Here is a 26,726-nt window from a genome sequence, read left to right on the forward strand (position 1 = left end):
CCAATACTAAATTGGTGACCCCTTGATGCCTCAGAACATGTCCTACCAACCGATCCCTTCTTCTAGTTAAGTTGTGCCACAAACTTCTCTTCTCCCCAATCCTATTCAATACCTACTCATTAGTTACATGATCTATCCATCTAATCTTCAGCATTCTTCTGTAGCACTACATTTCTAAAGCTTCTATTCTCTTCTTGTCCAAACTAGTTATCGTCCATGTTTCACTTCCATACATGGCTACACTCCATACAAATACTTTCAGAAACGACTTCCTGACATCTAAATCAATACTCGATGTTAAGAAGTTTCTCTTCTTCAGAAACGCTTTCCTTGCCATTTCCAGTCTACATTTTATATCCTCTCTACTTCGACCATCATCAGTTATTTTGCTCCCCAAATAGCAAAACTCCTTTACTACTTTAAGTGTCTCATTTCCTAATCTAATTCCCTCAGCATCACCCAACTTAATTCAACTACATTCCATCCTTCATTCTATCCCTGCGAAACCCTACAGTTCAGCAGGATAATGCATGACTGCATGTTGCAGGTCCTGTACGGGCCTTTCTGGATACAGAAAATGTTCAACTGCTGCCCTGGCCAGCATGTTCTCCAGATCTCTCACCAATTGAAAACATCTGGTCAATGGTGGCCAAGCAACTGGCTCGTCACAATACGCCAGTCACTACTCTTGATGAACTGTGGTATCATGTTGAAGCTGCATGGGCATCCGTACCTGTACATGCCATCCAAGCTCTGTTTGACTCAATGCCCAGGCATATCAAGGCTGTTACTACAGCCAGAGGTGGTTGTTCTGGTTACTGATTTCTCAGGATCTATGCACCCAAATGCGTGAAAATTTAATCACATGTCAGTTCTAGTATAATATATTTGTCCAATGAATACCCATTTATCATCTGCATTTCTTCTTGGTGTAGCAATTTTAATGGCCAGTAGTGTACATGCATGTGTGCCTATCAGCAATACTGGAATTTCACCTGTTGAAAATAAGCACTGGCCGGCAATTCTGTCTCACTTTTATAGTGTTCTCAAGTAAACTTTTCTGGATAGTGTCATAATTCAGTATTTTATATTAAATAAAATATTTAAAAATTCATGTAATCACATTATTTCAGTAAACACCTACCAATAAATAATCTGTCTAGGCTTAAAAATATTGTCGGACCAAGAAATGTGGGAACTGCTGCAGACTAATGAGAAATTCTGAATTACTACGTGGCGCACAATATTTAATGTTTCCCTATTGTGAATTTAATTTTATTCCAGTCATATTGTTTGCTAATGTTACCATCTTATAAACTGAACAACAAAAATAACCCTGTTGGTATATTCTGTAATCTTGCCAAGGTTTTTAACTGTATAGACCATAAGATTTTGTTAGTCAAACTAAAATGGCATGGTTTTTAAGGTCTTCCACCTGCGCAGATGGAGTCACTCTTTCACCATAATCGTGTAGTGATAGGTGCAATTACTCCAGCACCAAAGAATACCTACATCTCCACCCAAGTTGGTTGCCTCAACATGAAAAATGTAAGTTGATAATGGTCTGTGAAAAGTTACATAAATGCTTTGTTGGAAATATTAGGCATGAACAACAGTTTTTTAGTAAAGAAGGAGTAGCAGTGGCCTGTTTCTAAGTAGCTGTCATTCTTCTAACTAACAAATATAAAGTAATCTATAAGTAATTGCCATAATTATCAGTTTGAATATAGTAGAGCTAGTCATAATTTGTTATTAACATACTTTACAGAAATAGCTAGCACTGGTTGCTTCTGCCTGTTATGTCTGTTAATATATAGCTTGACCTTCTGCACATTTCTGATGATGATTGGATCTATGGGATGGGATGTGTAAACCAATTAATAAAAGGTAACAATCGTAATACATTTGAACTTTTCCATCATAATGTAAGAATGTTGTTAAATAAACACGATGGCTAGGTCCACAAACAGTTCTCCCATGCCATTTCCCCACATATCCCCAATCCCCCCACTACCCCCAAGAATCAGCTACAAAGAAGTGCCCCACTTGTCACTCAATACCTCCTTGGACTAGAACAACTGGACCAGATCCTTCATCAGGGCTTTGATTGGATATCAGCATGCCCTGAAATGAAGGGCATCCTCCTCAGGATCCTTTCCACCTTCCTGAAGTGGTGTTCCATCACCCACCCAACCTGCACAACTTCCTAGTCCATCCCTATACCACTCTCAATCCGAACCCCTTGCCACAGGGGTCATATCCTTGTGGAAGGCCCAGGTGCAAGACCTGCCCAATCCACCCACCCAGCACTTGCTATTCCATTCCTGTCATAAGATTATCCCACCTGTCATAGGCTGGGCCACCTGAGAAAGCAGTCATGTCATGTACCAGCTCTGCTGCATTCATTGCACAGCTTTTTATATTGGTATAACTATCAGCCAGCTGTCCATGAGCAGAGTAGACTACCCTATCCCTATAGCACAACATGCAGCTGAACATAATATGCTTGATTTCCATGGCTTCTTCACTACCCGAGCCATCTGGATTCTCCTCTCCACCAACAGCTTTTCTGAACTGCACAGATGGGAGTCACATTTACAACACATTCTTCACTCCCGAAATTATCCCAGCCTCAACCTAAAGTACCTCCACTGTCCTATCATTTCCTTCCTGTACTCATCCCCTAATTGTTTCTTTGCTCCCTGCATATCCAATATTTGCAAGATGGAGGTTACTTCTTCCATTATTAGCCAGAAATGTTCAACAACTTGACCTTTACTTAACCAACAAACATTGTTGTATTACAGTAAGTCAGAATATGCTGCATCGCCTTCTGGAAGAAACTTCTTGAACTTTCAGTGTTGAAGAGAAGAATGAGACCTCATAAAATTAATCAACTGCACCAAGCTGTGCATTACTTCTTTCAGTGTAGCACTGAGTTTTCCACAAAGGGCAGTCTGATGAATTATACACTGATTCGATATTAGACCTGGATTCTGATCCCTGATTTTCGTTACTGCACCTTTTTCTTTGCCAATCATCGCTGAGGCACCGTCAGTTGAAAGTGATACTAATTTACCAAAACGAATGTTGGAGTTATTAATAAATTCGTCAATAGCTTTGAATAAATCTTCTCGTCGAGTGTTACCTTTCAAAGGCAATATTGCGAGCAATTCTTCCCTGAATATCTTATTTTCAATGTCGAAAAATCTCACGAAAATAGTCATTTGTTCATCATCAACAATGTCACATTATTCGTCAAGTGTAATGGCGTAACATGGTGCCTTTCCAAAAAGTTCAAGCAGAGTGTTTTTAATATCAGTAGCTAAAATTTCCATTCTTTTTGTATTACTTCTTGCCGACATTGGAATACTTTGAATTGCAGTGAAAACATCCTTTTTTCCTTCAAAAAGAGCCGAGGCTACTTCCAACATACATTCTTTCATTATTTCAGAATCTGAAAATGTTTTTTGGTTTTTACTAAGTGTCCAGCACACATGTAACGCTGCTTCTGCCGATTTTTCTTGCTCACTCATTCAGTGAAAACCAGCAATTTCGTGCGCTTTTTTTGTATGAAGTGAGATATTCCTGTAATTTAAATTTAAATTTTACCGTGATAAGTTTACAGAGCACCTATACATATCACATTTATACATTATCTAATAGAATTATATTACCTGTAGTTTTTCTTTACGAGCCTCAGTGCCAAGAGGAAAGTTTTTGTGGACCTGCTGATGAGTTGTTTCATAGTGTCGCTTTAAATTGCCACTTTTTAATAACAGTGACAGTTTTATTACATATTGAGCAAACTGGAACCATTTGAGGCCTATCAGACAGCGTAAGACAATATTGTTCAGTTCATTCAGTCAAAAATATCCTATTTTCAGTGTCCACTATGTATGTACGAAAAGGTTTTTCACACGACAAATTGTAAAACAAATGAATAATTGCTCTGCGGCCTGCATGCGATTGACGAAACGAAGTAAAAACCGACCACCCACTGTGCTCTCTTTGACTAAAACGACAGGTTCAGACTTGTTTAACAAATGAACGAGTGAGCAGTGACGTGTGTTGGGAGGCGCTACTCGCAGAGAAAAATACAATGAAATGGATCAACTCAACTAAATGATTTGCTAATCTAGGCGACTAAATTTTTGTTTTTCAGACATGTTTAGTTACTAAATTACTCAGTACTTGACTAAATTACTAGCCTAGTCGAATGAGGCACCGGGATAGTTAGTTGGATGTCAGACTGTATTTAAGAATATTTAGCGGTCCGTATACGAACCGCAGTCCGCCTGCTGCTGATCTCTGGTCTAGTCCCTGCATGCCCCACCAGACAGCCCTGTTATCTCCTGCCACATGCACAGGACTACTGCTAACCCTTCCCCCCCCCCCAAACATTTATAATATCAGAGTTAGCTATTTTCTCTTTGAAATTTCTTTCTACATTATGTACCCTTGTATTGACACCTGTAATTTGCGATTGAATGACTGGCATTAATTCATTCTGCTTTCAAAGTATTCAACCCCTGCCTTACATCATTATACTTAATATTGTACACATTTTCGAAAGATCCTAAATTTTCAATAAGTTCATATTCTACATTATTAAATCTTGAAAAGTGTCATTCTGTTTCTGACTAAGATCAGTAAACATATGATTTATATGAGTGGTCAAAGACTTTGTCGACTCATTCTTTAAATCTTCTATTAAATTCTCTACTTTATAACTTATAGCGTCGAACTCAGTCTTCAAAGCACCCATGCCTGCTCATAGATTACTAAATTCTTTGCTTTGACAGCCGACTTTGGCATTTAACAAACCTAAATTTGTCATTTGAATATTTAGAGTTTCACTCTGAGCATTTAAAGCTTCACTCTGGGTATTTAATTGAGAACTTAATGAGTTTAACTAATGACTCAGAGCTTTGATTAAATTTATCAACTCAGCCCATTCAGGCACTTCCTTGCTAATTTTCATGGCCATAGCTGGGTCTTGAGTTACCCCAACTTGTTCTATATTTTCCATACTTTTATATGCCTTAGCTCTTGTAAGCATTTAAAACTAACTTTAAATATGATAATTACACAATAAAAGTTCACTCAACGGTATCTTGTACCACTTCGTACTAAAGTAATCAAGTTTTGTTTCATGCTCACCCGGTGCGGAATTCGCATTGCGTAGGTGAGCAGATGTGGAGGCAGGTCTGCACTGGTGAACAGCAGCTGGTGTCAGATGTAAGTTGGTTTCCGCATCTGCCCCGTGTTGTGTGTGAGAGCTGCATACTAGCCGCACTGGATCTTCTTGGTTGAAGCGTTCTATGTGTATTTCTTCTTAGACAAATACATCAAAATCTTCTTTGCTGTTTTATCATTGTGAATTTTTCATTTCATCACCGTTTCTCCATTTAAATATTGCTCCATTGGATACTTGAACATATTGCAATTTCTCAGAGTAATTCCCTTGTCTTATTATGTTGCTATGGCAACACATAACAGCTACTTCTCTCATTTTTTACTTAAAATTCCTGTTTCTCGGTCCTTTCACACAGTTCGCCATATTCTAACGACTTAAAGTGTGAGTATGAATCTGGGTTATATTAGTTTATTCCCCAAAACCACCTTCCATTTCTTTATGAGGTGACTTACTTGGAACTTGCAGCCGCTTTTCTTTATTGGCTAGCTGGCTGCTGGAAACCCTATTGACTTCTTCTCCATCAAATAACGCTAGGTACAGGGATTTTTGGTGGTGTAATGGTTAGCATTTCTGCCTAGCAAACGAGAAGACCTGGGTTCGAGTCCCCGGCCACAACACAAATTGTAATTCATTTTGTCTTCTTTGATCATTATCGTAGACGTACAAACATTACTTTTCATCAATTAACGATGTATTTGACCTCCATACATAGTAAAACTCTCACTTTCCACATAAAAAACTTCCTGTAATTCTCTCATACAGCTGAACATCAGAAACAATTTGAGTTACAGTTAAAAGAAAGTTGGCTTAGACACCATAACTTTTCTTAACATGAATCAGAAATAAGTCTTGCCTATAGCAAGAGTTCTTTTTCAACTGTCTTTGTTTTAATAACAATAGTCAATGACACAATAAGGGTGTATATGACCCGGGGCAACCGGGAGATCTGGGAAATACCCGGGAATTTTTTCATCCGAGAGAAAACTGGGAAAAACCCTGGATGTTTTAGAATTCCAGGAATTTTTCATTGTTTTAGTTTTCAGTTAGTTTATCGTAGTTTTGACTGGTAAGAACCGATACTCTAACAAAGGATATTACTGTATCTCGCCGCTGCGAATAATACTGCAGCAACAAAATATGAAAGAGAGAATAAAACTTAAATTGCAAAGGAAATGTGCCATGGAAAAAAAAAAGAAGAAGAAGAAGAAGAAGAAGAAGAAGAAGAAGAAGAAGAAGAAGAAGAAAAAGAAACACAGTGCTCATACAAGCGTTTGCCAACAGCAAAATGTGTCAAAGGATTTAGAAAGACTATGCAATACTTCGTGACAACAAATTACCTCTGATGAGCATGACGTCACAACTTTTTACATTAGATTCATGTAAGCAGTTACGAGCGGGGTGATGCGCATGCACAGTTGAGTCATGTATGAGTAGTACCTCCTCCCACTTCCGGATACAGAAATGTTGTTTGTTGTGTATGCAGCAAACCGGGCTATCTGAACCAGGTGGCAATTTTGGTGATGAGGGGGGCAAAGTCATATTCTTGAGGAAAAAAAAAACCTTGTTTCACAAAGCGCCTAGTATCTAGTGCTCATTAGTCTATCGATTATTCAAATGATTTTGAAACACATCCCTGTTGCTTTTTGAACACATTCTAAGCTGATTTCTGAATGAATCATAAGTTGATTTTTGAATGTGTGCGTAGTGTACGTGATGTCCATGCCAGGGGAATCCTCATCGCATCTAGAAATAAACTTTCCTGCAGACAAAAGGGGATGGGGCTATATGAGCTGAGCAGAACAAAGCCAAACAGGTGAATGCCATTTGCTTATGTGATTGATTGGGTATGCGAATAATTAGCGTTGTTATAATTACTAGCTAAGTCCATAGATTCAGACTACCAGAGTGGAAATAAACGACTAACAGGAATAACAGGTAAGAAAGATTACATACTATCTTCTCGGTATATCCAAGAAAATGAAATTTTGACAGAAAATTTTTGCCCAGATTGCTACAGTAGAAAGGGCAAGATGTACATTTCCCAGCTAGCAGCCGCTTAAGTTCAATTCTACTGGGAGCAGTGCGGAAAACGCATTGTACGAACACCTAATAACGCCTAACCGGAGAATAATTGCTGGATAGCTGAACTTGTGATTCTGGCAGGGTTAGTAGAGTTAACCAGAGAATGAGCTTTGACAATGATAGGAATAGTTACAGAATTAGTGATGAGAAAATAGTTCATTTGAATGAGGAAGGAGAAAAAACGGGAACATCACACAAATTATGGAATAATATGACGATTCCAAATTTATACAAAAATTTCGTCGTACTACTCTTCGATTTCGTGCTTCAAAAACTGGAGCGTATGAATGAAATGTGAAACTATTTTGTAACATAAAGCTTTTTGCTTGTAGTAGGCCAAATAGTCATTTTATGTTGGTACTTCGCGAATTATATTCTGTCGTATTATAAAAATGACCATTATTACCAAAACAGTCTTGCGTATTTGGTGTGTGTTACAGTTGCTGCAATATTAGAAAGGCCTGTTTTCTTTTGTCTAGCAGACAGAGACAAAATAGACGTAATCAGATCGAGAAACCACACCAATCTTGGGTACTATTCGTATTAACAGGTTTTACTGTATTAGACGACATTTAGATTTTTCATGTAGCAAAATGTTTGACAAACTTTGATGAGGTAATAGATTCTTTCGCAGAAAGGAAAGCACACCATGTAAATCTGTAGCAAGATTAGAAAGAAAAAGAAAATGCTAGGACTTAAGGATTGAAGAAATGTGTACTGTCTTGCTTGTCTCTTGTCTTGTCTGGTTTTATGTATCCTGTATTTTATTTTATGCCACACAGAACAGCAAGTTATTATCTAATAGGCAATAAAGAGTCCAAATTTTCTGAAGAGTTCTTGTTCTTCCAGTTACAAATTTGAGTTCCACAGTGCAAAGTAGAGTGACGTGCGGTAGAAGAATGCTGTGTGAAGAGGTGTGACACTGCACTTTGGCACACTTAAGACCAAATAACACTTCTTACTTTTCCTCGAAGTTATATGTTTTATACATCAGACTCTTCAGAAAGATGTGTGCTACAAAATGAACATATTTTTGAAAAGTCATTTTTTTTAAATTTTTTACGTCCTATCTCAAATTCTTGAGGGGGGGGGGGATGGGGGGGGGGGGGGGGGGCACCTTCTAGTATTGCCCGGTTCGAAATATCATAGATCCAGGGCTGATGCGCAGAGAGCAGTCTGAGTTATAGAGGGCACGGGGAGGGGGGGGGGGGGGGGGGGCGCTCCACGTGATCTGTGTTTACATTTAGTGACTTTGCTGTTTCCACTTCGTTTACTACTCTCATGTCAAATGAAAAGAAAAGTCATTTCTGTGGTCTGTGGCTGGGAGCTATCAAGTGAATTAAAATGCATTCACATAATTATGGAAGGCTACTATATATTGTTAGTTCCAGATTATATTTTATTTCCACCTTTCTGACAGTCAAGTATTAATTGTCTTGCAGACCAATGAAGTTATTTTTGTTGCTTTGCTAAAGAAATTCACCTTTTATTTATCTTTTCAGCTGAAGCAGCCAGTTTGTTTCAAATGAAGTGTTTAATTCCACACTATTGGGGTAGTTTCAACTGTTCACTGCATTTCAAGTGCACGTTTTCATCTCCTAGCACATATGGCATTGTGCTATAATAAAGAACCAAACATGAGATAATACAGTACTGGTACTCCAAGAAAATTTACATCCCAAAAGCCACACTGAAAAGCTTAATATTAGATCGAGGCCTAATTCATTGGGAATCTGGACATACGACTGTGCACTTTAATGTGAATTATTCATTTCAGTATGGTTCAAGAAATTCCGACTCTCTTGGAGTATCCTCTGATGTCTTGTTTCTTTTATGACAATGTAAGATGTTTTAATGTTTTACACATACAAACCTATGGGCTTCCTAGGTCAACGTAGCTGCGCAAGTGCGGGAATGCCTCTTATGTGGCACTCTCTGGCAACCGCTGGAACAAATCTATTTGTAACAGATCTCGGGAAAATGTTGCGAATTGTAGTTTGAAAAGCGTTATTTTCAAAGTAAATTTCCTTTTGTGCAAGATGAACTATGTGCAAGAATATACGATGAATTTCTCAAATCACAGAGCATTTGACTCTCATTTCAAAATCAACTCTTCGATGACAAGCCATTTAGAGGAATTTCGAGTCCAGAAGATCAGAGATTTGTGTTGGTCTTAAACATTTCTATGGCACATTTATGTGATGTGTCTTAAAGTGTAAAAGGCGCAAAAAAGATCAACACTATATGTGAAAGCTTAGTTTCTCTTGTAGATTATTAATCTTCAGGACAAATATTGTATATGAAATGTTCGCTTTTCCTATAGCAACACTACGTATATTAATTTAAACCATTAACTTTTCCTGTTTGTGTGTTTGCTCTACTTAACAGTGATGTTGCTATTGGCTGACTACATCACGTGTCCTATGCTATGAATAGCCACTGTCATTGGCTGGCGAGATCACGTGACATGAGCTATGACTGGCTTACAAAAGCGCATCACAGTCTCGATTTCAATGCTTCGGAAAGTAACATGCGGTTTTTGGTTCAATTCGAATTTGTACTTTTGTTATACAAAAATATACAGCGTATATATTGTTGCACATCAACGAACTTTCCAAAACTTGGATTTTCCCCCTGAGTTTCGTTTTCTAAAGTGCCAGAAAATTCTAAGCTGCTGTATAAAACCATAACCATTCAAGTTATTGATAAATTTTACAGTTCTGAGGGAATGTATACTGTCACTTAACACGGAAAAAGTGTATTTTCACCCGGGAGAAAGTGTTTCCCATCCAGGAGAAAGTGTATTTTTAACCGGGAGATCCAGGAAAAACCTGGGATTTTTTTTTCTTGTCCACATATACACCTGAGTAAGCACAGAGCTGCATATAAACTCCATGGTTCTTCCTTACACTCTCACTAAAACATCTGTGGATTGCCCAGTAGGTACTTGTCGGTGCCGTTTGTCTGCCGCGTCTACTTTCTTCCCGCGACTGATTGTAAACCTGCACACACAAACATGTGACACGCAGTAGGCAGGATTCTACCATCACACACTCATATCCAGAATATCGTGTATTCGAGACGGTAGAAGGCTGAGTGGTTCTAGAATTTACACAAAAATTCTTGAATCACTACAACCTTTATGGTGAGTAGCAATCTTATCTTTTTCTTAATTTGTTGATATTCAAACCTGCAGTTTCCATTGTTTGATTTTTGCGTGTTGGAATTTCTTGTGATATTACAAAGGCCTTTGACTGTGTAGATCATAAAACTCTACTAGGTAAACTAATATGGTATGGCATCAAAGATATTCCGCTACATGGATGGTATTTTATATTTACGATAGAATTCAGAGGGTCACATTAGCAAATGAGACAAGGCAAATAAGATTAAATGTAAAGTGATAAATCGTTAAATATTGTGTGCCACAAAGCTCAGTACTTGATCTGCTTCTGTGCTTGGTACACAGAAATGACCCATGTAAATTATTTATCTGGGGCATTGGGAGACTCCTCTACAACTGTATTGTTTGCTGATGACAATGTATTGGTGAATGGCCCAAACACAATCAGACCAGACACAGCTAGGAAAATTATGTATCTGACTTACATTTGATTCATAGAACGCATCTTAAACCTAAATCTCACAAAAAAAGCATTATATGGAATTGCAAACAAACAAAAATAACTTACAGGTACCAGAAGAATAGGTCAATGGCAATACATTAAAGGAGACTATAGCCCACATAATGATACGGAAGCATGGAGGGGATGAGGTTCGTGCATGCGTGGCAGCAGAGAGGGGGCAAACAAAGTCTATGTTGCCAAACTGTATTTCTGTAGACAACAGTCAGGTTCATTTGCCTTTGGTACATCATATTATACGTTCAAATCCATAAGGGAATTATGCATTTTAAAACCAATTTCAATCATTCGTCTATATGAGAGAAATATTACTTGTGAGTCTTGAGGTTGTGTCCACTGCTCCACAACAATTTCTGTGTGATGTAGGAAGGCAAGAACAGCTGATACTGCTTTGTGAAGACAACAAGTACAATTTTTCTCAAAAAAATGATTGTCTAACAACAAGATAATTGTTGCAATAATTGCCATTTATTGTGATTTGAACTATATAATAAGTAAAAATGAAGTACTTAGCAAAATAAACCTCAAACTCAAACCGCAATCATTATATTTGTTTGAGAATTGCTTCTACTCCATATAATTCTTTAAATGTGTGTAATGTGCATATGCGGGTGTGTTCCACTGCAGTTCAATGTAAATTATTATGTGTGAAAAAGAATTACCGGTAGCAAACAGTAGTGCAAAAGACTATTGTAAAAACAATCTTCTGTGAATAACTCAACAGAATGCTGCCTGATAATGTCAAAAACCACAGATATCTTGACAGGTAACCCTCCCTTTCTTTTAAAGCATTTTCGAATTCATGTCATGAAAATGACACAGGTTTACAAGTCAAAATACTGGAGTTTTTGATGAATTTATCCAGCCGCATTCTCGCGAGTATGACAACAAGCTGAGAAAAGCTTAACTTCTACTTGGGCAATGTATTGAACATTATAGTCTGAATACATTTTTTTTCCCCACATAGCTTGTAACTTGCGTGCAGATTAATTCTATCAGATTATTATGTGGGTAAATGCAAAACCATGTGACCACATTCACATGCAAGAAAGTCAAATTTGTACATTCTGTCACATGCCTTTTATAAATTAACAAGCTGCAGGAGTTCAGCACGACCTGGCTTGTACCATCTTTAACATTTTTATTTTTCAACCAGAGCACAATATCCCCTTTCCTTGGTGCTCATACTGGTAAGGTAATTACAGTGATGGACTTCGAAGCTGGGTGTGGCAAGAATCGTGCAGTGAATCACTTCTTGAAAGTAACAGTGTTTATTTCCAAATGGCAGTCACTACTGTTTTTCTTACACTTAAATACAAGTTTACTCTCAGGAACCAAATCAGAACAAGAGACAGCATGCAGAACGAGTATCCGAGAACATTATCCTAAGGGAACTTTAAAACCGTCAGTACTATCACTCATTTTCCAGCCGATATTCATGGAATGATTCTGATTCACCCATGTTTCATCCACGTAATACACTGTAGAACTACCTCATCCTCTCGTATTGTGGATCTTTATAATGAACATGGTTTGTGCTGCTTCTATGTCACTTCTTTCAATTAAAAACTCTCTTTTTAACATATTTGAAACCAATGTATTTTAAAAATCTTTGCATTGGTGAAGCACTAACTTTGAAGCCAATTTGCTCAGGCATAATTGTAACAAGTTTTTGTGATGTTGGGTATTCCCTTCTTATATACATTTCAAACACGGAGCACTTTAAAACATCATTGTCAAAAACATCTGTTTGTGTTACAGGTGTCTTGCTATTTCAGTGATTTTCAGGCGACACAAAAACAAATTTTCCCGAGGTTTCTACACCTCTGGCATTTTTGTTTATTCTTGCCAACATGTGCTTCTGCAGTTCGTTCTTGAGTCCTCAAAATGTCAAAAATGGACCTATCGCTTTCAGATTCACATTTGAAGAAGTTATTAATGTGGGACATAAGCCTCCTTGACCGCTTGTGAAGCATAGTTATCTACATGATTACTCTGCAATTCACAATTAAGTCCTGGCAGAGCATTCATTCATAGAACCACTTTCAAGCTATTTCTCTACCGTTCTCCTCTCGAACAGTGCACAGGAAACATGAATGCTTTAATCTTTCCATGCAACCTCTAATTTCTCTTACTTTATGATGATGATCATTCCTCCCTATGTAGGAGGGTGCGAACAAATTATTTTCACACTCTGAGGGGAAAGTTGGTGACTGAAATTTCATGAGAATGTCCAACTGTGACGAAAAACGCCTTTTTTTTCAATGATTGCCACCCCAATTCGCTTATCATATCCGTGGTAGTCTCTCCCCTATTTCGCAAAAATACAAAATGGGCTGTCCTTCTTTGAACTTTTTCAATCAATCCTATCTGCTGTGGATCCCACACATACTCCAGAAGAGGGCGGAAAAGCATAGTGTAAGTAGTCTCTTTAGTAGGCCTGTTGCATTTTCTAAGTGTCCTACCAATAAATTGCAGTCTTTAGTTTGTTTTCCACAAAACGTTATCCTTGTGATAGCTGCATTCTAAGTTGTTCGTAACTGCAATCCCTAAGTATTTAGTTGAATTTACAGCCTTTTGAATCGTGTATTTTATCCTGTAAACCAAATTTAGCAGTTACTTTTAGTACTCATGTGGACGACTTCCCCCCCCATGAACCATGGACCTTGCCGTTGGTGGGGAGGCTTGCGTGCCTCAGCGATACAGATAGCCGTACCGTAGGTGCAACCACAACGGAGGGGTATCTGTTGAGAGGCCAGACAAACGTGTGGTTCCTGAAGAGGGGCAGCAGCCTTTTCAGTAGTTGCACGGGCAACAGTCTGGATGAGTGACTGATCTGGCCTTGTAACAATAACCAAAACGGCCTTGCTGTGCTGGTACTGCAAACGGCTGAAAGCAAGGGGAAACTACAGCCGTAATTTTTCCCGAGGGCATGCAGCTTTACTGTATGATTACATGATGATGGCGTCCTCTTGGGTAAAATATTCCGGAGGTAAAATAGTCCCCCATTCGGATCTCCGGGCGGGGACTACTCAAGAGGATGTCGTTATCAGGAGAAAGAAAACTGGCGTTCTACGGATCGGAGCGTGGAATGTCAGATCCCTTAATCGGGCAGGTAGGTTAGAAAATTTAAAAAGGGAAATGGATAGGTTGAAGTTAGATATAGTGGGAATTAGTGAAGTTCGGTGGCAGGAGGAACAAGACTTTTGGTCAGGTGACTACAGGGTTATAAACACACAATCAAATAGGGGTAATGCAGGAGTAGGTTTAATAATGAATAGGAAAATAGGAATGCGGGTAAGCTACTACAAACAGCATAGTGAACGCATTATTGTGGCCAAGATAGATACGAAGCCCACACCTACTACAGTAGTACAAGTTTATATGCCAACTAGCTCTGCAGATGACGAAGAAATTGAAGAAATGTATGATGAAATAAAAGAAATTATTCAGATTGTGAAGGGAGACGAAAATTTAATAGTCATGGGTGACTGGAATTCGAGTGTAGGAAAAGGGAGAGAAGGAAACATAGTAGGTGAATATGGATTGGGGGACAAAAATCAAAGAGGAAGCCGCCTTGTAGAATTTTGCACAGAGCACAACATAATCATAACTAACACTTGGTTTAAGAATCATGAAAGAAGGTTGTATACATGGAAGAACTCTTGAGATACTAAAAGGTATCAGATAGATTATATAATGGTAAGACAGAGATTTAGGAACCAGGTTTTAAATTGTAAGACATTTCCAGGGGCAGATGTGGACTCTGACCACAATCTATTGGTTATGACCTGTAGATTAAAACTGAAGAAACTGCAAAAAGGTGGGAATTTAAGGAGATGGGACCTGGATAAACTAAAAGAACCAGAGGTTGTACAGAGATTCAGGGAGAGCATAAGGGAGCAATTGACAGGAATGGGGGAAATAAATACAGTAGAAGAAGAATGGGTAGCTTTGAGGGATGAAGTAGTGAAGGCAGCAGAGGATCAAGTAGGTAAAAAGACGAGGGCTAGTAGAAATCCTTGGGTAACAGAAGAAATACTGAATTTAATTGATGAAAGGAGAAAATATAAAAATGCAGTAAGTGAAACAGGCAAAAAGGAATACAAATGTCTCAAAAATGAGATCGACAGGAAGTGCAAAATGGCTAAGCAGGGATGGCTAGAGGACAAATGTAAGGATGTAGAGGCCTATCTCACTAGGGGTAAGATAGATACCGCCTACAGGAAAATTAAAGAGACCTTTGGAGATAAGAGAACGACTTGTATGAATATCAAGAGCTCGGATGGAAACCCAGTTCTAAGCAAAGAAGGGAAAGCAGAAAGATGGAAGGAGTATATAGAGGGTCTATACAAGGGCGATGTACTTGAGGACAATATTATGGAAATGGAAGAGGATGTAGATGAAGATGAAATGGGAGATATGATACTGCGTGAAGAGTTTGACAGAGCACTGAAAGACCTGAGTCGAAACAAGGCCCCCGGAGTAGACAATATTCCATTGGAACTACTGACGGCCGTGGGAGAGCCATTCCTGACAAAACTCTACCATCTGGTGAGCAAGATGTATTAAACAGGCGAAATACCCTCAGACTTCAAGAAGAACATAATAATTCCAATCCCAAAGAAAGCAGGTGTTGACAGATGTGAAAATTACCGAACTATCAGCTTAATAAGTCACAGCTGCAAAATACTAACACGAATTCTTTACAGACGAATGGAAAAACTAGTAGAAGCCCACCTCGGGGAAGATCAGTTTGGATTCCGTAGAAACACTGGAACACGTGAGGCAATACTGACCTTACGACTTATCTTAGAAGAAAGATTAAGAAAAGGCGAACCTACGTTTCTAGCATTTGTAGACTTAGAGAAAGCTTTTGACAATGTTGACTGGAATACTCTCTTTCAAATTCTAAAGGTGGCAGGGGTAAAATACAGGGAGCGAAAGGCTATTTACAATTTGTACAGAAACCAGATGGCAGTTATAAGAGTCGAGGGACATGAAAGGGAAGCAGTGGTTGGGAAGGGAGTAAGACAGGGTTGTAGCCTCTCCCCGATGTTGTTCAATCTGTATATTGAGCAAGCAGTAAAGGAAACAAAAGAAAAATTAGGAGTAGGTATTAAAATTCATGGAGAAGAATTAAAAACTTTGAGGTTCGCCGATGACATTGTAATTCTGTCAGAGACAGCAAAGGACTTGGAAGAGCAGTTGAATGGAATGGACAGTGTCTTGAAAGGAGGATATAAGATGAACATCAACAAAAGCAAAACAAGGATAATGGAATGTAGTCTAATTAAGTCGGGTGATGCTGAGGGAATTAGATTAGGAAATGAGACACTTAAAGTAGTAAAGGAGTTTTGCTATTTGGGGAGCAAAATAACTGATGATGGTCGAAGTAGAGAGGATATAAAATGTAGGCTGGCTATGGCAAGGAAAGCGTTTCTGAAGAAGAGAAATTTGTTAACATCCAGTATTGATTTAAGTGTCAGGAAGTCATTTCTGAAAGTATTCGTATGGAGTGTAGCCATGTATGGAAGTGAAACATGGACGATAAATAGTTTGGACAAGAAGAGAATAGAAGCTTTCGAAATGTGGTGCTACAGAAGAATGCTGAAGATTAGATGGGTAGATCACATAACTAATGAGGAAGTATTGAATAGGATTGGGGAGAAGAGAAGTTTGTGGCACAACTTGACCAGAAGAAGGGATCGGTTGGTAGGACATGTTCTGAGGCATCAAGGGATCACCAATTTAGTATTGGAGGGCAGCGTGGAGGGTAAAAATCGTAGAGGGAGACCAAGAGTGGAATACACTAAGCAGATTCAGAAGGATGTAGGTTGCAGTAGGTACTGGGAGATGAAAAAGCTTGCACAGGATAGAGTAGCATGGAGAGCTGCATCAAACCAGTCTCAGGACTGAAGACCACAACAACAACAACGTGGACGACTTCTGACTTTTCATTATTTAGAGGCAATTACCACTTTTCTCACCACATGGATATCTTGTCTAAGTCATTTTGTAATTTGTTATAATCTCTGATCTCTGATGACTTTATAAGACAGCAAATCGCAGCATCATCTGCAAACAGTCTAAGAGGGCTGCTCACATTCGCTCCTAAATCGTTTATTAAATCAAGAACAGACGAGCACCTATAACAACTCCTTGCAAAGACTAGATATCAGTCCTGTTTTACTCAATGATTTTCTATTGATTACTACATACAGTGATCTTTCGGACTGGAAATCATGAATCCAGTCGCACAACTAAGATGATACTCCATAGGCATGAAAAGTTGCTTGTGAAGAACTTCACATTTATTGCCGTTACATGACTTTTCATTTGGAAATTACATTAAACAGTTTACAGATACACATTCACAGCTATATTGCTAAAAGAAAATAATATCAACATCTGAATGAATAATTCGCTCCCTCTGTGAATGAAACTGCACTGTCGCAAAATTCAACAGTGCTGCATGTGGGAAAGAGATTCTCACAGTCTAGTTTGTAACTTGCGGCTAACCACTCAGAAAGAGAATGAATCATATTGGCTGCTAGCAGTTAATTGTGAGGGATGCACTGAACGGCTGAAAATAGGTCCGCCTTCAAACATGATGCGAACTGTAGTGTGAAATTCCTAGGAATCCAAACAGATGATAAATTAGGGTATCACTAGCATGTGGGCTAGTCAACCAAAAAACTCAGTTTTGCCTGATTTTCACTTGGTAATCTCTCACACTATGTTGATCTCACATACAGAACTGCTAACATGATATTTTGTACATTTCACTCAGTACTGTCCTATAGCATAATCTTCTGGGGCAATTCAGATTAGGTGAAAACAGTAATTGTTTTGCAGCAGCTTTCAATAAGAATATTGTGTAAAGCTTATAAAAGTACTTCTTGTAAAAACTTCTCCAGAGATATAGGGATCCTTATACTTCCATACAAATATATACACTGTGTCATGATATTTGCTGTTAATAATGAAAGTGAATTTAGGTTTAACTCTGCAATTCACAAGCACACTACTAGAAGTAAAATTAATTTCTGTATAAACTCCACATCTCTTTCTAGATTCCAGAATGGAGTTTTATGTTGGAAAAGTCTGTTGCCAGTAGACATCAAGCCAGTGTAGTGTTCTGTGTAAAGTTACAGGGGTTTGAGAAAAATATGGAAACACCATGAGAAAATCATGCTTGAATATAAATGCAGATGCTAGCCAAGTCTGCTGGTTTCACTGTTGTATTTGACCACAAACACCATCTGTGCAATGTCCTCAGTACATTGCAAATGTTAGTCATGATCAGAACAGTGATCTGTGTAGTTGTGAGTGCATAATGTTGGAGCTAAATGAATTTGAATGTAGGAAAATTGTTGGTGCTCATATGGTGGGTCCTTCTGTAACCAAGGTAGGCGAAGTGTTTGGTGTTTCTAGAGGCACCATATTAAAGATATATAATGAGGATTGTGATGAATAATAAGAGAACAACAGCTGCAAAAGTCACTGCAGAACTGAGTGTCACACTTTTGAACCATCTCAGCACAAAAACAACATTAAGGGAGATCCAAAAAATAGGAAGTCGCAGGGTGAACTGGAATTCCAAAACCCACTCATCAGTGATGCAAATGCCTGTAACAGGAAAACATGGTGGCAAGCCATAAAACCTGTAATATGGAGCATTGGAAGAAAATCATTTGGTCAGATAGGTCTTGTTATACACTATTTCCATCTTATGACTGAGTTTATGTCCTAATAATGAAATGTGTTGGGGGTTTGGTGATGATTTGGACAGCCATATCATAGTAATCTATGGACCCCATTGGTACTGTACATGGTCGGATTACTGCCAAGGATTATGTCACTATTTTGGCTGATCAGGTCCATCCTGTGGTACAAAGTATTTTTCTCAGTGGGGATGCTGTGCTACAAGACAATAGGGTCCCTGTTCACATAGCACACATAATCCAGGACTGGTTTTGTGGGCACAAGGATGAATTGTCACATCTCCTCTGACCACCAAAGTTACCAGACGTCAATATTATTGAGTCTTTGTGGTCTACTTTGGAGAGAAAGGTGTGTGATCATGATCCACCTCCATCATCATTACCTGAACTTGGCACACTGACAGTTGGTGTTCACTTTTGTTGGTGAAGCCCAGATACGAAGTTAATAAACTTTATAACAGAATCATTCTCAAGTGTTTGTTATATAGCCCTAATTTATGCCATACTGCTTTACTCACAATTGAAAAGTAGTTAATATGGTAATTATACAGGTATAAATATAATTTGCAAAATACTGTTGCTAATAATAAAGTGTACACAGAAGTGAACTCACCATTTTTTGTGCGTATGTGTGTGTAATATTTTAGGTGGTCAGGTCCACTAGCTTCACTGGTTTTCCGTGTACTTTTGTAGGTGAATGAAATTATGCTGTGGGGAACACACTTAATTGAATAGCTTTATGGGTTTATAGCTGTTTGGGTTCAAATTGAGGTTCGATAGCTCTCCCCTGGTGACATTCATACTTATTCTAGATGTGTTTCTGTGGCACGTTTGTGGTGCAAAAACAAAAAAGGTGTAAGTGTGGGAGAAGCATGGGACTTCTTCCTCATTGTGAATGCACCAGAGAGCAGATATGGGGACCCTCCTGGCTTTTGCCTTATGGCCAAAGGAAAAGACTGGGAAATACCTTGGCTAGCAGTGGTTTCATGGATATTTATGTAAGTAAATTGTTAACTGATGAGGTCTCTATTCTGCAGGTTATTTATACAACAGTTGTGCATGCCTTTTCTTCTGACTGGCAAATATGTCAGTCACTCGGTTGTTGAAGTTTGGAATATCGCAGATTTCCTCCTTGTGAATGGAACAAACAGCCAGTGAGTTCAACCCTTCTTGACCCATGGTATTCCTGAGGAAGGTTTAAATTCTTTTTATAGTGCTGAAGCTGTACTTTGTTTCTGCTGTTAAACGGTTGTAGCTAGTGCAATTTGCAAAGTTTTATCCACATGAGTAAGCAGTTCCTCAATGAAAAGTTCCAAAAGGAAAGTGAACAGATTGTAAACTGATGTAATGCCTTTAAATGTATCATTGTGATGAATCACTGACAGTTCATTTTTCAGTTTATTGTGGTAAATAAACAGATCATAACTTGATGAAAATATATTGACTAAAGGGTCTGGGAAATGTTCTCTGAATGAAGCAAACTTTTTGGCTCAATGATTTCTAAACTACTAAATAAATGAGGGTCTGGGAACCTTCCTTGCAGTTGCATTTGCTGCAATATTAAGTTCAGTGCTATATTTGGAACTTTTTTTTTTTTTTTTTTTTGAAGAAGCAAAACATTCATTGTCAGAAATTTGATACCTTGCAATGTTCCTTGTATTTCCGAAACAGCTGATTCAAACTGATGTAATGCATTGGAATTTGCACTCTGCATCTGAAGTGTGTGTAGAAAATAACAACATGTTTCATAATCTCATTAAAAAAATTTAGAGGAAACAAAAAGTCTGGATTGTGAAGTAAATCCCCCAAAGCAAATGATTCTCTTATTGTAATATCATTGCAAGTATCCTCTTCCACAATATTATCAAAACATTCCAATAAGTATAATATGTTTGCTTGAACATTATTTACAAATTGAGACTGGTAATTCCATCTAGTTGAATGAACTGAAGGAAGTCTCCTTGCAGAGTGTCTGTAACAACTCACTTCACTTAGGTGATGATGAGAAAAACATTGTAAATCCAGAAATATTTGCAAAGAACAACCTGACAGACTTCATATTTTTACTACAAGCGTTCTGAATAACCAAATTCATTTGGTGTGCGTAACAATGAACATACCTGGCATATGGGAAAATACTCTGCACTCTGTACACTACCATGGTTGCCGTTCATTACTGGGGTGCCACTGTATGCCTGAGCAGGAGTTTCTCATGAACATTGAAAGGTTTCAGGCTTCCTTTTAGAACCTCAATAAGCCAACATGCTTCCCCATCATCATTTTCAAAAGAAAGGAATGTTTCAATAAGTTTCTTTTCCTTAATATATCACAGTGTAATGACAAATTGACAGTTGCGTGTAATGTCTGTTGTTTTGCTGCTTCCACAGACACAAAACTGGCAGCATTGATGTCTTTAATCATTTATTCAGTGTAAACTTGATACAGTCTAAAAGTTCATTTTGTGTAATGTGTGATGTATATTTGCAGATGGAAGTACTAGAACTGTTCAAGTGGTCTAGCACACTGACAAGATTTCCTAGAATAGATAACAGATCTAAGAAATTACCACAGTTTGTTATCTCCCATTTTTCATTGTGAGCCCTTAGCACTAACTCAAAGAGTTCCTCAAAATATTAAGTACTGTACTATTCTGTCTAATATATGCGTGTTCATAAGGAATTCATTATATACCTGACTTGGCACTGAATCAGTCTGAGAACAGATTCTAATGGTGCCAAAAATTTTGTATTTACAAGCATTTTCTAATTATAGTCCACTTTCCTGATGTTTCTTAATTTGTTAACTTAAATGCTTTAGATCCTTGCATCAACATTTGTCCATTATCTTTAATCACCAAGCAACACACTTTTGAAACTGTTGTGTCGGTATCTGGGCCGACACCGTGAAGTTGAGATGGCTGAAAATGCACGCTAGACTAACGCAGACGGGCGTGAAGTACTGGAACAGGCTACATTATTAATGTTAAGAAGAAAAGTACGTAGCTTGATTAATACTTATCTTTAATATCATTGTGGTACATCGATCTTGACGATACACAGGAGACTTTAAGTACAATCACTGTATGGCTAATGTCGCCTTGCTAGTTCGTAGCCATTAACTTAGCTGATGGCTATTCTGTCTCTCGGCTAATGAGAGAGAAAGGCTTCGTACATCTGGTCGGTAGCTAGGTTCTCGTACAACTGGGCGGTAGCTAGGTTCTCGTACAACTGGGGCGAGTGCTCTCTCGTATCACGAGACCTGCCTTGGTGGTGGCGCTAGGTCTGCGATTACACAGTGGCGACACGCGGGTCCGACATGTACTAAATGGACCGCGGCCGATTTAAGCTACCACCTAGCAAGTGCGGTGTCTGGCGGTGACACCACATTCCTCCCCCGCAAATCGGCGAACGGTCGTGTGATAAGGCTTCCGCCCGCCGTGGGGAGGACCACATGTTGACGTATGCGAGGAGGTGGGGAGCCTAACAACAGGCGAAGCTGTGCCACCCGCACCCGGCCATTCGGTCCGAGGGGAGCTAGGAAACGCCTGCAAAACTAGTCCAGGGTGCACGTCAACATGCGGTGTATGCGCCCGTAAAGAGACAGGAGGGACCGAAGGGTCAACCTCCATAGCGTCGGGGTAGCCGACGCGCGATGACGTCATGTGGTCCGGAGCTGGCGGGAGTTCCATGGCGGAGGACAGCTGGTCACGGGAAGCGATCGGCGGCGCGTGACCCTGGGAGGCGCTTGGCGGCTGCAACGAAGCGTCGAATGCGGGCGGCGCCGGCGGGAGAACAAGCGGCGGCGGCGGCGGCTGCTGCTGCTGCGGCGGCGGCGGCGTGTCGCCATGGGGCAAAATGGAAGGCATCGTCGGTAACACCTGGGGATGAGGCGAGCCAGTAGATGGGTCCCCAGGGCGCTGACCGGACGGCACCGTCGCTGAAAGCAGACGGGGAGCGGCAGAACCCGAGCGACGACAGAGGCGCAGCTGATTGAGATGCCGACGCACCTCACCAGAGGCCCCCAAAACCAAATACATCGCGCGGCCGAGGCAGCGAAGAATGCGCCCTGCGAGCCAACGCCGTGAACCTCGATAGGTGCGATAAAATACAACGTCGCCTGGAGCAAAAGCAGGAGTCTGCCGCTGCACAGGAACCTGATGCGGCGGATGCAGCAAAGACATCAAGGTGCGATGAGGACGACCGTGGAGCAACTCAGCCGGCGAGCAACCATCTCGGGGCTGAGAGCGATACGAAGATAAAAAGAGCAACAATGCGTCCTCCCGAGAATGCGACTCTTTCAATTTCAACATCTGTGACTTGAAAGTCCGGACCAATCGTTCAGCGGCACCGTTGGACTGAGGCGAAAACGGCGCGGATGTCAGATGTTGAATACCATTGGCCTGGCAGAATGACTGAAATTCTGCGGACATGAATTGTGGGCCATTGTCGGAAACAATAGTCTGCGGAAGACCTTCAATGCAAAAGATAGCAGACAACGCTTGGATGGTGGCGGAGGACGTCGTGGAAGACATCCGGACAACAAAAGGAAAATTACTGAAGGCGTCGACCAGAACCAACCATCGAGCATTCCAGAATGGACCAGCAAAATCAATGTGCAAGCGTTGCCAAGGGGAAGTGGCTTTTGGCCACGCAAAGACTTTCCGCGGCAGTGCGGACTGTTGTTCGGCACACGCCGGGCACGAAGAACACATATTCGTAATCGCAGCATCGATTCCGAACCAAGTACAGTGCTGACGAGCAAGTTGTTTCGTTCGCACTATACCCCAATGTCCTCGGTGAAGAAGCCGTAAAACAGAGGACTGTAACGAACGTGGGACCACGACTCTGGACTGATCATTATCAGAACGCAACAACAAAACACCACGTCGAACAAAAAGTCTCTCCTTGTGAGCAAAAAATCGGCGAACCAACGGATCCTCGATCCGAGACTTTGACAAAGGCCATTGCGTAGCAACAAAACGTAAAACAGTAGCAAGGACAGGGTCAGCAGCTGTGGCTGTAGCGACACGACGAAAATCAATCGGAAACGATTTGACCACTTCATCGGTTTCCGAATCAACGAACATGCAAGCAAGTTCGGAAGAATCGAATGCTTTATCCTCAGCAACAGGCAAACGGGACAACGCATCGGCGTTTCCGTGCTTAGCAGTGGACCGATACAAGATATCGTAGCGGTACTGCGAGAGGAAAATAGACCAGCGAATGAATTTCTGCGCTGTACGTGGAGGTACAGGCTTGGTCGGATGAAAAAGCGATGTCAAAGGTTTGTGGTCTGTGATGATGGTAAAGTGACGACCATACAAGAAATCATGGAACTTAGTAACACCAAACACGAGAGCCAAAGCTTCTTTCTCTATCTGTGAATAATTTCTTTGCGCAGACGAGAGCAATTTGGACGCAAAGGCAATAGGGCGATCATGGGAGCCAACTTTGTGCGCAAGCACAGCACCGATCCCGAAATCCGATGCATCTACCATCAACAAAAGGGGTTTCTGGGGATCGAATGGCGTAAGGCAAGTATGAGAAAGCAACGCCGATTTCAACTGGCGAAAGGCGCGTTCGCATTCCGTCGTCCAGAGAAACGGAACACCTGTACGGCGTAAGCGATGAAGCGGAGCTGAAATGAAAGAGGCATTGCGCACATTCACTCACACCTTGTGATTCGACATTGTTCAATGTTCTTGCGACCTCCTGACGCAATGCGTGGGGAACATTGCACGCTCTGAAAAATTTCGGTTGCGCGTTTCCTTCCAGTTCCAAATGTGCTTCATAGTTTTTAGCGCAACCTAAGCCCGGTGCAAAAATGTCTGCAAATTCGTCACATACACTAGAAACACTGTCTGAAGGCACAGTTTGATTCACTGATAGCACCTGATTTACAATAGACATGTTAAACAACTGAAACAATTCTAGACCAAACAAGTTCACTGCAGAAGAAGAACGAAGAACGTAAAATGACACAAGGTTTGTTTGTCCCTTGTATGTTGCAAGAAGGCTGCACTGTCCTAACACAGGAATTTTCTGTCCGGAATATGTAGTTAGCTTAACATTTGCGGAACGCAACGGAGGTTTGCCCAGTTGTTTGTACGTGTCGTGATTGAGCAATGAAACTGCAGCTCCGGTATCGAGCTGGAATGGTATCACTTTGCCTTCAAAGTCTAAGTCCACAAAAAGTTTATTGTCCTGCTGACGACAAGAGCGACTGTTTAGTGCAATTGGAACAGACACTGGTACAGAATCACTTGCTAATTGACGTGATTTCCGGCGACGTCGACGCACAGTTTTTGTGGGACGAACACAGTTACTGTTAGAGAAAGTGTCACTGGACGAAGCGGAATTAACGACATGAATGTCCATAGGCGAAGGTCCACGAGCCTGAGTGTCCTTGGTTCGATTCCGGCGCGAAGCAAAGGGCCTGGAATGATTGTGATTGTCTGATCTGAGCTTTTTCTGGCAAACACTTTGAACATGTCCTTTCTTATTGCAGAAAAATCAAATAGCTTGGCGTGACGGGCAATGTTCACGCGAATGTCTAGTAGCACACCGCGGGCACGATTTCACTACATTTGTGGGCTGGCGCGGCACACGTGGCTTAGCGCGCGGCGGCAGCTGTGCGGACGTGCGCGAGGCCCGGTTACCGGGCCGCGCAGCGCGTCCAGCGGGCCGGTTAATGTTACACACGGCTGGCGAAGTTGCAAAAGATTCCTGAGCACAGTCAAGTGTGTCCTGTCTATCCAATATGTCTATCACTTGTTGAAGGGAGGGATTAACTAGTTTCAAAATTTGCTCCCGTATGCGAACATCAGAAACGTTCTGTGCAATTGCATCACGCACCATTGTATCTGAATAAGAAAGACCACAGTCACATTCAAAGGCACAGTCCCTAGTAAGTCCTTGCAATGTTGCTACCCACTCCCTATTAGTTTGACCGGCCGTACGTTTTGTACGAAAGAACGTATACCGTTTTGCAACCACATTAACTGTTTCTTTGAAATAGGCATCTAATGCAGACAAAATTTCCTCGTAGGACAGAGTTGCTACGTCGCGTCGGGGAAACAATTTCACTATCACACGGTATGTGGACACACCGACACAAGAAAGCAAAAACGGCTGCCGCTCTTTACCTTGAATTCTGTAGGCTGCTAGATGAAAGTTGAACTGGCGAGACCACTCGTGCCAGGTCTCATCGGCTGCCACGTATGGTCGAAAGGGAGGTGCAACAGCGTTTAGTGGCAGCGGTAGCGAAGAAGCGGCGGCGGCCGCATCGGTGTGCAGCGCACGTTGACCCTGGACGAGCTGTCCAAGGGCATCCAATAACGCCTGCGTCTGCTGATTCTGCAAGCGATAAAATTCGGACAGTACATCTGGAGAATGTGGCGAAGCCATGACACAATTAAATGTAAGCAATCAGAAAGAACTCTTTTCGCTCGTCGCCAATGTTGTGTCGGTATCTGGGCCGACACCGTGAAGTTGAGATGGCTGAAAATGCACGCTAGACTAACGCAGACGGGCGTGAAGTACTGGAACAGGCTACGTTATTAATGTTAAGAAGAAAAGTACGTAGCTTGATTAATACTTATCTTTAATATCATTGTGGTACATCGATCTTGACGATACACAGGAGACTTTAAGTACAATCACTGTATGGCTAATGTCGCCTTGCTAGTTCGTAGCCATTAACTTAGCTGATGGCTATTCTGTCTCTCGGCTAATGAGAGAGAAAGGCTTCGTACATCTGGTCGGTAGCTAGGTTCTCGTACAACTGGGCGGTAGCTAGGTTCTCGTACAACTGGGGCGAGTGCTCTCTCGTATCACGAGACCTGCCTTGGTGGTGGCGCTAGGTCTGCGGTTACACAGTGGCGACACGCGGGTCCGACATGTACTAAATGGACCGCGGCCGATTTAAGCTACCACCTAGCAAGTGCGGTGTCTGGCGGTGACACCACAGAAACAATGCAACTTTTGTTTCTCCTCGCTCACTGTTAACCACAGTTTTTTGCACAACCATGTATTGCAGAAAGTTGTGTTCTTCTTTCCATTGAGTTGAGACATC

The 26,726-nt window shown here is 40.7% G+C and overlaps 1 protein-coding gene across 1 annotated transcript; it reads right to left on the bottom strand.

Annotated features, from left to right (window-relative positions):
- Window positions 1-2,855: 2,855 nt before the first annotated feature.
- Window positions 2,856-3,227, bottom strand: LOC126474746 (SCAN domain-containing protein 3-like). Its single transcript, XM_050102223.1, has one exon. The coding sequence runs from the start codon at window positions 3,225-3,227 to the stop codon at window positions 2,856-2,858; it is 372 nt and encodes a 123-aa protein (XP_049958180.1).
- Window positions 3,228-26,726: the final 23,499 nt, after the last annotated feature.

Source organism: Schistocerca serialis, chromosome 4 (assembly GCF_023864345.2).
Source record: "Schistocerca serialis cubense isolate TAMUIC-IGC-003099 chromosome 4, iqSchSeri2.2, whole genome shotgun sequence".
Taxonomy (NCBI): domain Eukaryota; kingdom Metazoa; phylum Arthropoda; class Insecta; order Orthoptera; family Acrididae; genus Schistocerca; species Schistocerca serialis.